Source organism: Cotesia typhae, unplaced genomic scaffold (genome assembly GCF_013202065.1).
Source record: "Cotesia typhae breed Kobodo isofemale line unplaced genomic scaffold, CoteBio_Ctyphae contig_83, whole genome shotgun sequence".
NCBI classification, from domain to species: Eukaryota; Metazoa; Arthropoda; class Insecta; order Hymenoptera; family Braconidae; genus Cotesia; species Cotesia typhae.
The window spans coordinates 2635485-2649744 of record NW_027423769.1 but is presented as its reverse complement, the minus strand read 5'-3'; the positions used below and the strand labels follow the sequence as shown (position 1 = coordinate 2649744).

At 27.7% G+C, this 14260-nt stretch overlaps 1 protein-coding gene across 2 annotated transcripts in view; it reads right to left on the bottom strand.

Moving 5' to 3' along the window:
• The window catches only part of Mam (neurogenic protein mastermind), a 45537-nt gene extending 32538 nt beyond the window's left edge, over positions 1 to 12999 (bottom strand). For both annotated transcript variants that reach the window (XM_074251852.1, XM_074251854.1), the window contains exon 1: positions 11737 to 12999. In XM_074251852.1, coding sequence (XP_074107953.1) covers positions 11737 to 12252 — 516 coding nt within the window. In that variant the 5' untranslated portion in view covers positions 12253 to 12999. The remainder of the gene's footprint in view (positions 1 to 11736) is intronic.
• Between the last annotated feature and the right edge of the window lie 1261 nt (positions 13000 to 14260).

Here is a 14260-nt window from a genome sequence, read left to right as displayed (position 1 = left end):
TATTAAGTTATCGTGATATGTTCTAGTATTTATGTTTTTAGTTTTTTTGTGAGTTTATGAGTTTCATTGATTTTTTTTTTTTTTTGTATGCTTAGATATATTATATGACATCTGATAATTTTTGGAATTTTTTTTAATCTCTAAATTTATCATTAAAGTAATTATATAGTTTTTTTTTAGTATTCATTCATTATTTAAATTGATTAAAAAATATTTTTAGATGTCTTCTAATTTAAGTTTTGTGTTTTTAGATTTTAATATAAAGTTTTTAAAATATTAAATTAATTTAGTGCATTTAAAAAAATATTTTATAAATTTTGAATAAAAAAAAATTGAATTATAACAAAAGTAAACTCCAAAAAAAAAAAAATTTAATTTCTCTACCAGATCAATACTTAAAAAAATTTCACAATATCTTCTTGCCTAATAAAAAAAATAAATAAAAAATTACAAAATATTGTAGCAAGGCATAGAAAGTTCATAATAGAGCTAGAATAATTATGGTGATGGTGAATAGGCGCGGTAGTGTCATCTCTCGGCAATCTCCTGAGTGACCTTCCCTTGTCAGAATCTCAGGAAGCGCATTGTCGCAGCGCGAGAGATTTTCACCAGATCTAAGCTTTACAAAATTTCCAAAAACCAAATCAGGATATCGTAGATCAAAAATTTTTTATTTATTCCAAAATTTACTGATTTTATTAAAATAAAATTACTACATAGAAAAAAAAATTACTTGAATCAAGTAAATAATTTTAAAGGATTTTATCTTTTTGATTAGAGTAAAAAAATTTTCAAACTAATTAAATTTTACTTGATTAAAGAATTTTCCGTCTTGATCCAAAAAAATGAAATTTTTCAAAATTATTTTCTTGGTTTAAGAATTTTTTTCTTGATTCAAATTTATTTTTTTTTTTCTGTGTAATAATAAATTTAATTTTATTAAATGTTACCTAAAAAAGTCAGAAGTATGTTGACGATTTTTAGTCAACTATATCCTGATTTAGTTTTTGGAAATTTTGTCCTAGATAATAAAAATAACTGTCCACAAAAAGCATACCAGGTAGACTTTTCGAAAGAGAAAAAGGAGAATAGACTAACCTCACCTAACCCGAGCAATCCCCACCGTTAAGTAATTCCCTTTCCTATTATATGTGTTATATAGACACTTGGCTGGAGGTTTTCTCTATGCTACCTCGGCTGATCTCTATAATGATATAATAGGGTACTAGGTACATTTCACTGTAGGTATTAATAGCAATATAATAGTTCTAATATGCATATTGCTATTACGAATCCTTAACCATTGCCCAACGTCCACATCCAGCTGATTCAACTCCTGTCCCATCATCCTGTCCTATCTCCACCTTTGCTGAGTTTGATCTTGCTGTTGCTGTTGTTGTTTGAGACTAGTTACAAGACAACTTGTAACTACATTAACCAGGTTTTGAAATAATGAATTTCGAAAACAAAATTAATGTAAGAAGATCAAACAGAGAAAGGGAAATGAAAGGGAGGTTGGTGGGGTAGACGATGTTGGTCTTAGACTCTACTTGGACTGGTAAGTTGCTTTATACTTATACTTATGGTTATTCTTAAGCTGTTTTGTTCACGGTCACACCCGCAGTGATTCTCAGTTTAGGATTTTCCGTAATGAATTTCAGTTTACAAATTTCTGTAAACATTCATACAATTTTTTTTTTATTTTGTATTTTTTGAGAAATTTAGAAAAGTTACGAGCTAATTAATTTATTTACCGATTATATAAAAAAAATTGCTAACTTCAATATCATTTAAAATTAAATTAGGCCTGAAATATTTTTTTAATAATTTTAATCGTAGCTTTTTTTTTTTTTTTAATTTTTTTTGTTAAAAAAAAAAAATTATATTTTTTTGTAAAATTAACTTAATCCAAGGAAATATTTTTAAATAATTTTATCACGTGATTAAAATTGATCAAACTCTTTAAAATTACTTTCTTGAAATTTTTTTACCATAATTTGTTTGTTTGTTAGAAAAAAATCTTATAAATTGACAGATGCTTGTTAACTTGAGTATCATTTTTTAATACCCTGACTAAACCACTTTTTCAAACTTAGTTTCAATTTCTGAAATGACATGACATAATTATCAGAATCGCTAATTAACATTTCAATCATCTTCTTCATCTTGATCTTCATCCGATCAATAAACTCTGCGTTAGATGAATTTTAATGTTTCTTCCCGTCAGCACGTACTTTGATTAAATATTAGTAAAGTTAGCCGACATTCTTAAGTTTTAAAATTATTTTTTAATTATTAATGGAATTATTTAAAAAAATTTATTTATTAAATAAAATTAAAAAATTGTCAAGTAACTGCTAACTTTAATATCATTTATTAAAATTAATTTAATAGATATTTAATAATTTTTTTAACAAATAAATTATAGCAAAAAAAATTGACTTGTAGAAATTTTAAAAAATTAAAAATAAAATTTTTTTATAAATAGTTTTTTTTTTTAAAATTGGTTTTAAAAATTATTGAAAAATTGCCAGAACTGCAAACCTTAATGTTATTAATTTTTTAATCAAATAAATTATGACAAAAAAAAATTAACATTTAAAAATTAAAAAAAAATAAAAAATTCAATTATTTAAAAAAATTTTTTTGTTAAATAAAATAAAAAAATTGCAAAGTGACTGCTAACTTTAATGTCATTGATAAATAAATAAATACTGGAAGAAAAGATGGAGATAGTGAATCAAAAGCAGTTGAGCGTCACTGAGTGAGTACAGTACCAAAACGACTCCACCTAGGATAGGGTGAACGGGTCGGAGGCCGTTGGTTCCTCTATACTTATGCTACTCATAGAGTTGCTTTCATCTTATTATCATTTACACAAACTCCGATACCCACCTTACCGCATAGCACTAGCTCGCTCACTTCTCACTTGGTTGCTTACTTACCAAGTATTGCTTACTCAGTCTTTCGCTAGCCATAATGCACTCACGCATGCGCGCCCGATGATACGGTACTGTCAAATGTGTAGTGGGAGTAAAACAGGTTGACTTGTACACGAGACGTCGCGTTGACTGTTGACTCACTGGCTCTTTCATTATCATACATTGCATGGGATTGGATTCGGGATTAACCATTTGTCTAATAAGACTTTTACGTTTCAGATTATATTAGGACAATGCCACCAAAAAGAAGAAAGAAAAAAATTCTATCATGTCTATGTACGGTTACGGAAAATTAATATGAAAGTTTCGTTGCTGGTGAAGTTAGGAAATTTTTTAGGGAAAGTATTTTCATTTATTATAATTAATAATTTTAAGAATTTTTTTGACAAATAAATTGTCAAAGAAAATAAGAAAAAAATGAAAAATGCAATTTTTTAGAAATAATTTTTTGGAGCAAATTTATTTATTAAATAAAATAAAAAAATTGTCAAGTAACTGCTCCAACTTTAATATCATTTATTAAAACTAATTTAACAGATATTTAATAATTTTTTTTAACAAATAAATTATATTAAAAAAAATTGACAATTATAAAATTAAAAATCGAATGTAATTTATTTAAAGTAAATAATTAAATTATTTTTGCGTATAAAATATTTTTCAACAAACCAAGCAATTAAAAAGATTTTTAAAAAAACAAAATCAAAATAAAAAATCCCCAAGCTTGTCAAAACGAATTTCTCCAACCTACCAGCACTAAAAAAAAAAAAAAAAAAAAAAAAAAAAATCTCTAAATCAAATTAAACAATTCCTACGCCTATCAAAAAACTTCCTCCCAAATGCCAGCAAAAAATTGACGAGTTAATACACATAAGCATGTACATATTAATCGTACGTGTAAATTAAAGTGACAGTCACCACTACAAGGAAGAGTCAACAAATACGTCGAATTTAGTTGTTAATATTGATGTTCTATAAGTGACTGTGCACAATTAAATAAATAAAAGTGACTAGTCATGAAGCTCTGCGAATTGGTATTGCTTGTATTGCGTATAAGCAATACGGGGATAAATGTAAAAGTATAATAGCAATAGCAATAACAACAATAATCTATAATTTATAATGTAATGTAAAATTATAATATGTAAGTTGTTTATTTACAGAGACTTGAGAACCTCTGTCGCCTATGAGGGGATACTATGGCGCCGTGGGTTGAGACCATACTACATCGACAAGTATAAATGTATGAATGTATGAATGTATGAATGTATGTATGTATGTATCTATTACTGATACCGAGTCTGAGTAACATAAGAGCTAAGCGTTAAAGCTACTGCTATGCTACGTAGGGTGTGTGTGCCGACTGGAGGCTTGTCATGTGCGTATACACACCAAACACCTTCACGGTATCCATCCTTCCAGTCACGCACATCTGTTCGCTCCAAGTATGAGTACATACTGTGTAAGTACATTATTAATTCACGCATTACATTACATCCAATACAATCTGTCGCGTCGCTTTGAAAAAATTTAAGTGAATTAATACTATTTTTTTTTTTTAATTATTAAATAAATTGTAAATTATTTTTTTTTACTGGATAAATAATTATTGCAATTATTTCAGGACTCGGCGGAAGAATTTGAACTTGGTCCAGTACAGAGGAGCAAAGATGAAGAAGACACAGATAGTAAAGGCTTGATATTATTGAGATGAACAATAGCTGATAAGGAAATTGAGAATTGAGAACCGTGGCGATGTTTGCGAGGCGATTAGTATAGCTGTCGCTTGTATGTACTGTCTGACCCGCGCACATCAGATGTCAGCTGTCGTACTATACACACCACACATATGTAACGCACACAGTAACAGTGACGTTTAGTTTCGCGACCGAAAGAATCAGCAAATAACGACCTTGTGCATCGGAATGGCATCCTATCAGTTCTCTCCTACTCCTACTTTATCTTAAACCGCGGCTGTGTGCTGCTGCTATTCTCATACTCTCCTCCTCTACGTCTTTGTTTTCAGTTACTTTGACTTTGCTTTGCTAATTATTACAGTTACGTACTCCAGTGACAATGCTGTCTTCATTGTCGTTGGTAATAATGCTTATTCTAATAAACAATTACTCTTGTTTTTACGGTTGCATTTTTTTTATTTGGTTGTGCAATCGGTTTGTTGATTTTTCAATTGGAAATTTGCGCGGATTTTTATTTTTTTATAAAAATTCAATTGGTTAGTTTTTTAAGAAAAAAAATTTATTGTAATTTAATAATTAAAAAATTGATAAAGATAATTAATCTATATTATGAAATATCTCGTGAAATATTGACATTTTTAAAGATATAAGCTCATTTTGGAGTTACACTCATCGAGACGTTTCATTTGAGTACCCACATCAATTTTTCATATATTTTATATATATATATATATATATATATATATATATATATATATATATATATATATATATATATATATATATATATATATATATATATATATATATATATATATATATATATATATGAAAAATATATGAAAAATGCATGTGGGTACTCAAATGAAAGCTCTTGATGAGTGCAACATCAGGATGAGCTTATTTTTTTTTTTTTTAACAAAATTCGTAGAATTTTTTAATAATTTTTTAATCAAATTTCCAAGTACTTTTTTTGAATTAATAAGACAATAAAATTTAAAACTTAAAAAATATTTAAAAACAATGAATTAAATAATTTTAACTATGAAAAAAAAAATTCAAATAATTTTTCCTTAAAAGAAATTTTTCCGTAGCCCAACCAAAAAAATGAACCATAAAAAAAATATTTAAAATTCCAAGGTAAGTTGCCATCAGTACACAGCAGGCTTAGATGAGAGTGAAGTAAAATGTATGACAGAAGATATTAGAAATGTTCTGTTTACAATACATATACCTATGCTAAGTTCGTACACAGGTACCGTCAGTGGTAATACATCCACTGGATGCAACATAAACTCGACTAGGATAGAGAGAGAGAGAGAGAGCAAAATATAAGTAAGAAGAATACAAATAATAAAATGCCGAATGAGAATGGAAGTTAGCACGTTCCACTCCGACTCAGGTATAACACATAACACATAACTTCGGGGTGTGTGTATGTGTGGTGGCAGTTTATAGTCCTGCAGAAATATGTGTATTCAGTCCTGTATATCTGCTATTATATATTATATTATATTATTCAGAGAACACAGACTGAAAGAGGAGGAAGAATGTAAATGCCGAAGCTCCAATATTCTATTCTTTCTTCTCTCTTACTTATATTGCTCTTCTCTCCTCCTCTCCAAGCTTCTCTACTCCATATAGATGTACATGCTTATACTTATGCTTATATTCGACTCCAAGAAGAAGAAGAAAGAGTAAGTAAGGGGATGGTAAACAGGCGATGGCAGGAGACTAAGGAGAAGGTGGCGTACCGCCAGCAGCTCCAGTCTCTACGCTGTCATCCTGCAATAACCGTTCGCTCTTTGTCCGTTCAGCTGCCTCCTGTTACCAGTGGTTCCCAATTAAATATCTCCAAGCAACAATCAACAACTATTCAATCTGCATACATTGCATTTCATCTACTTATGTAATATATATGTCACACTCAAGTTAGCAGACATTAAAAAAATTTTTTTAATATTTTACAGCTAAAGATTATGAAAAAAATTTCATTTCAAAATTCCTCAGAAAAAAAATCCAAAAAAAATATTTAAGGATTTTTATTATTGTAATTATTTAAAAAATTCTCAGTCGTCAGATTAATTCTGTATCCTATGTAAAAATCACCGACAGAAAAAAATTTTTTTTTACAATTTTACAGCTACATTATTTCCAAAAAAATTTCATTTAAAAATTCCACATAGGAAAATTGAAAAAAAATTTTTTTCAAATATTTTTATTATAATAATAATTTAAAAAATTATCAGTCGTTAGATAAATTCTGTATCGTATATATAAGAGACAGAAAAAAATTTTTTTACAATATTACAGTGGTTAAATTATTATGAAAAAAATTTAATTTAAAAATTCCACATAGAAAAATTAAAAAAATAATTTGTAGAATTTTTTAAAGGTCTTTTTATTATTATATAAGAATGATACTGAAATTAAGAGAGATTTAATAATTTTTAAACTAATAAATTATAGATAAAAAATTAATTTAACTTCTTTAGAAGCTCTAAAAAATTTTGAATTTTGTAAAAATAATTTTTTAGACGTATATTTTTCAAGAAAAATAAAAAAATTATCAAATGTCTTCTGCATTTAGTCATTGAACATTTTACAGCTACATTATTGCGAGAAAAATTTCATTTAAAAATTCCACATAGGAAAATTAAAAAAAAAATTTTTTTAATTATTTTTATTACTGTAATTGATTTGTAATAAGAATTAAAAAAATTGACAGTTGTCAGCTAACTTGTGTATCATATATATGCTACCTGGTTTGTAACTGGGCCGACTATTCAGTCAATTATTGCTGCTCCAAAAAAGAGCAAAAAAAATATCAGAATTTTTTCTCACCCCAAAAATAAAATTACATTAAATTATATAAATGTTTGCAAAATAATTAAAATAAATGAAAAAAAAACTTTCAGGTTATTGAATACATCTGAATAAATTTTCTAAATAGCAGATACTGATCAAGATGAAGATGAGGTTAAATGGTAGAGTAATTATCACTAAGATAATTTGAATGAAATAGCATTAAGCTGAGATGAAGATGAGGTCAATAAGATTTTGATTTGAGAACCTCAGGTGCACCCAGCTGAGCATCCACGGGCCAGGCGCAATAGAGAGGAAGTGGCAACAGCGCAGCGCTCGACTGACACGCGCATCGACGTCGTGTGTGCTATGCGCGGCAATGTGCTTCTCTCAACTCACATACATATGTAGCTATCTGCTCTCCACTCTCTCTACGCTCTATATTATAATACCTTTACATACACAAACATACGTAATATACTTTTCATTTGTATCAAGCATACTGCGCACACGCTGTGCAGTCCACGCGACACCAGACTCTATTGGGCATTTAATTGCATTATTTACAAGATGACAAACTTATATCACCTAATTACTTTTTTATAATGTTATTGTTGCCTTTTTTTTTTTTTTAATTAATACTTTTAGTTTATTTTTATTTAGATAAATATTCATTTTATTTATCATTTTTAACCCAAGCATTAGTTACTATTTATTGTAATTGTATTTATAAATATTATATTTTTTTTTTTTTTTATAATTTTTTCATTGGTAATAGGTATGTCGAGTGCTATTGGATGCGTCATTCAAGTGAAATTCAACGACCCTCTTAATCATTGTAACTACTAGGTTTATTTTTGTAAAATTTTATTTTCTACTTAATTTTTTAGTTAGAATTAATTGATTATTTAATAAATTTTTTTTTTCAATTTAAAATTTTATTATTGAATTAATTTTTTGATATTATCTATATTATTAAAAGAGAATAAGAAAAATCTTGTCCTCAGGATAGTCGTATGATAAAATCGGTAATTTTAGTGAAATTTTGTGTCATTGTAAAGGTATTGACTTAAATTTGTACCTTTTCAAGGTTTCATTCTCACCGATAGTAAATTTATTATGATATTTAAGCTCTATTCGAAAATGCTCTATCTCTAGATACATAATTAAGAAATTACCTTGTATCTCATGAAATATTGACATTTTTAAAGATATAAGCTCATTTTGGAGTTACACTCGTCGAGACCTTTCATTTGAGTACACACATCAATTTTTCATATATATATATATATATATATATATATATATATATATATATATATATATATATATATATATATATATATATATATATATATATATATATATATATATATATATATATATGAAAATATATAAAAATGCATGTGGGTACTCAAATGAAAGCTCTTGATGAGTGTAACATCAGGATGAGCTTATATCTTTAAAAACGTCAATATTTAAGAAAGTACAGTGCAATTTAACATTCAACAAAGCAAAATTTTATTTATTTTTATTTTTTTTTATTTATTTCTAATTTTTTTTTTCAATTAAGAAATTTTTTAAATTTTAAAATAATGATTGTAAAAAAAATTTTAAGCACCAATTTATAAAATTAAGTCTTACAAATAAATTTTAATTTAAACATTAAAAATTTTTACAAAAAATTTGAAATTATGAAATTACCAATAATTGTTTTTTTTTTATTATTTATAAAATTGAAAAAAAATTTTTTGTGCTAAAAAAATTTTCGTTTTTTATCTTAAACATTTATATATATTTAAAAAAAAAAAAAAAAGTATCAATTCAAAAAAATAAATGATGAATGAAAAAAACTACAGAGTTATTTGTACTTAAAAAAATGTGAGCCAATAGGTTTCGACCACCCACAGTGAAACAGAGTGAAACGGAGTGATGGACCCAAAAGGAATCTTTAAGCATCTATTTACACAGTAAATTACAATATTTATCCATCCTAAAACCAATGACTTAATAATAACTATTTATAAATAACAAATAAACGTTTAAGTAAATGTTGATTAACAACATTACCATACAGCCAGTACATAGAATAGTACATTAATATATAATAATATAATACAAAATACTAGTACAAGTAAGTGTAGAGCATGAGTGACGTTAAGGTTATTAATCATCACGTTGTAGATTGTATATATAAATAAAGCGCCAGAGCACACCGTGGTATGGGAAATATTGACGACTGGAATAGAAATGATCCAATGAAAATGAACTCCAGTACCACGTGATATATTAAACACACATTACACATCACACATGGAGTTTAGTTTCTCTATTCCTCTCTACTCATCCGGTCATATTATATCGCACAATAAACTTAGCTTGTCGTTATATCACTCAAGGTGAATTTTAAAACATCGCAACGACCACTGTTTTTTTATTCCTCTCAATCTCAATACAATCTATTTATTTATTTATCGGTACTGCTTTTGAGATTTGAGTACCCACATGCATTTTTGATATATTTTTTCATACATATATATATATCAAAAATTTTGCTTTGTTGAATATTGAATGACTTTTGTTAAATTGCACTGTACTTTCTTAAATATTGACGTTTTTAAAGATATAAGCTCATCCTGATGTTACACTCATCAAGAGCTTTCATTTGAGTACCCACATACATTTTTGATATATTTTTCATATATACATATATATAAATATATAAAATATATGAAAAATTGATGTGGGTACTCAAATGAAAGGTCTCGATGAGTATAACTTCAGGATGAGCTTATATCTTTAAAAATGTCAATATTTCACGAGATACAAGGTAATTTCTTAATTATGTATTTAGAGATAGAGCATTTTCGAATGGAGCCTAAATATCATAATAAATTTACTATCGGTGAGAATGATATGAAACCTTGAAAAGGTACAAATTTAAGTCAAGACCTTTCCAACGATACAGAATTTAACCATAAAACCCATTTTATCATATAAATACACTGGCCACAAAATTTCTCTTATTCTCTTAATAATATAGATCATAATAATAATAATTTTACATACCTACATACACAATTTAGCTGCAATGAAATATCAAATAAATCAACTATAAACTATAAGTATATAAATGAGAGCATGTTCTTATTAGAGTAATTTTTACTAGTCGTAAATTACTGGTGGGCGTTGGGCTAATGGATTGTAATGCGAACAGTCGGAAGAATCTTCATCACGTTAAGTACAAATATTATGGACCGAAATATATTCAATGCTTAACATTAACAGTAATTATTATTATTACTGAAGTTTTAATTAAAATTCACACTAATATATAAATATATATCGCTGTGTTTCAATTATTAATAACTCCAGATTTTTCTCATTTTCATTGATAATTATTACTCTGCTATAATAAATTGTAAATGAACGCGTTTTTATATTCATTAAATAAAATATTGCAGGAAAATTATTAAATTTCCGGTGATAAATTTGAAAATAAATTTGTTTGGATTTAAAGTAGCTTTCGGGGAATAAATTCTTTTACTACTTATTTTATGAGTTCTTGTTTTCGGATGATGAGTCAAATACTATACCTAGATTTCCTTTTGACATGTTAATCAATAAAAATTTACTTCTATCGAGATATTTAATTTTTTGGAGCTATACTGAAAGAACAAGATGACACTGGATATCATCTCAGATTATATTCAGTGATATCTGTAGTGAAAAAAAATTTCAGATAGTAGCTAAAAAAAAAAAAAACAGATTATACTGAGTGATATCTGGATTTTACTCATTGTAATCCAGATTATACTGAGTGATATCTGAAATTGTACTCATTATAATCTGGATTATACTAGTTACTATCTGAAAAATTTTTTCACTCAATATAATCTAGGATGATATCCAGTGTAATCTTGTTTTTACCGTGTAAAGAGAAATTTTCTCAAGACAAGAAACTTCTATCAAGAACTAAATTTTTTGGAGCAAGAGAATTAATTTTATTGGAATAAGTAAAATTTCTTGTCAAAAAAAATTTTTTTTCGCTCAAGAAAATAATAAGCAAGAAAAATATTTTCTTGACTCAAGTGAGCCTTTTTTTTTCTGTGTATAAATCCCTATAAAATGTACCTAATCTCTTTATCAATATAACTATATAATAAATAAATAAATAATAAAATATTTAACAGAAGCTGATTCACAAGAGAAAGGGGCTCCGTTTCTAGTAACGATGAGCAATAATTTAAAAATGAGATAAAGAATGTCAAGATGTATATTATTGTACTTACCACATGAATACTCGAAAGGCCCACAGCTTCGTTGGGTTTCTTATCAGCCTTAGTCTTGGCCTGCCTCTGCTTGGACTTGTTAGACTCGAGTATTTTCTGCTTGAGGACCTGCATGTCCTGGTTGTGCTGCTCACAGACACCATTAAAACACTGATGAAACCTGGGAATACACTCAGTCTGATGTTTACGGTATCCGTCCATCCTCCTCTTGAGTCTGTCAACAACGCTCTGTTTTTTGGAGGGTAAAACCTCACCTATCCCAGGTGCCTGACCCATTTGTTGATGTATCAGCAACTGCTGCTGGCTCGTCAAGCTCAACTGACCGGGCTGTGGTCCCGCGATATTCAGCTGCTGCTGCTGATGCTGCTGGTGGTCTAAACCCGGGTGGTTTATCGGGGAGTGATTAGCGCCGCGACGATTAGGAACACCCGCGCAAATAGTCAAGTTACCAGGGCCGGTGCCCGAGCCGGGGGGGCCTTGCGAAGGCTGATGGGGCAGGAGCCCCCCGGCCTCCATACAGCCCCCTAGATCCACCGCAGAGTTTCAACCCAGTTCAATAAATAACCGCTGATTTTAAAACTTTAAATATTTCACACGATAATTTTTTTTCACTTACACACAATTCAATAAATTTACTCACAATATTATTAATTATTTTACTTGTACTGTTTTTCTTGATATCACAAAACCTCGTTATTATATCTTCACCTTCACCCCCTTCACCTTCTTCTTCTTCTTCCTCTTCTTCCGCTCGTCTTTTCAGCATCCTCTCACACGCGTACCCGATTAATTTCCTGTCAGCTGACATCTGCAGGCATTCATTCATCAGCTATAACCTTTATCACTATTGTATTTTACTTGATCATTTTTTTTTTTTTTTTTAATTATTATCATTAATAATTCAATAACAATATTAACAATAACAATAACAATTACTATTATTATTATTATTATTATTATTATTATTATTATTATTATTATTATTATTATTAAAGCAACAATAATAACAATAAAAATTAATTTCACACAAAGTTTAATTTTTTTATCCAAAAAATTTTAACGCTCACATATTTAAACAAAACTATCACTTAAAATTAGTCATAAACATTTAAGAGAAATAAATACAGTACTTGTCTCGATAAGAGTTGCCGCGCGACTAACAAGTAGTGGGGAATGTGACCGGCTTCACGGCCTTTCGCTTTATCGTCTCAAGAAAAATAACGATACACTATTTTAATTTATTTATTTAAATCTGATCATCACTTTTCAATACTTGCAACTTCACTTCATTCACGACACAAGCGATAATAAATAATACCACGGAAGTTGACAGATATTAAAAAAATTTTTTTTTGAATTTTATAGCAATTAAATTATTTTAAAAAAATTTCACATGTGAAAATTTTTTTATTGTAATTAATTTGTTAAAAAAATTTTTATAATTAAACAGCTGACCGCTAACTTCAGTATTATATTTATAATAAATAAACTGTCATTATTTTTTTTTCACATCACTAACTAATCCATTTTTTTAAATAATATTTAATTATAAATATTATTAAATAAAATCTAATTTAGGTAAATGTTTTTAGTACCTGAGACATTGTGACTTACTGAGTTTTAACAACAGGTAGTTGTCTGCGACAGCGTGTTGACGCTCGTCAGTTAAAAAAAAAAAAAAAAAAAAAAAAAAAAAAGATGAAGAGAGTTTTATTTTATAAACGGCAACATACCAATTGGTAGAATGGAGATAGAGATGGACGATGCTCCATGATTCGTGATGCTCTCAAGTATACAATGGAAGGAAGGGATAGAAAAACGGGATTCTTCTCTATCCTAACTTTCTGATCATTCTCCAACAATTTTCAGCTCACCGTTTAAATACTTTCAATTATTATTTCAAATATTTTTTTTTTCTTTCTTCACTTTAATTTTAAAAATTTTTTAAAACTCAAATTAATTTTTTTGTTTAAATATTTTAATTATTATTATTATTAACACTGAAGTTGGCAGCTAAAAATTATTTTAAAATTTTATTAAAAAATTCCACATGTGAAAATTATTAAAAATTAAAAGTGAAAATATTTTTTTATCAAAAAAATTTTTAAAACTGACAGCTAACTTCAGTATGATTAATTATTATTGTTATTATTATTACTATTATTATTATTATTACTGTTGTTTGTGTGCGTGAAAACGTTGGTAAAAAATTTGAATCTCCGTCCAAGGAGCGACATGTCAATGCCAGGATTGTTTTACAAAAATGTCCGCGCTTTTATAAACAACAATTACATAACCTCACTTTTTCTTGAGAATATTATTTTGACACTGACTGTTGTTAATTTTTAATTTATTTACAAATATTTAATAAATAAAATATTTAAATGAAGAACACACCTGAATGGAGCGAGGTCACAATATTAGACAGTAAATACTGTCGAGTTTATTAAATGTTTTAAATTAAACAACCGGATATTATTGTTTGGAGGCACGGGGCCATTCATCAGACAACCAAAGTGCGCGT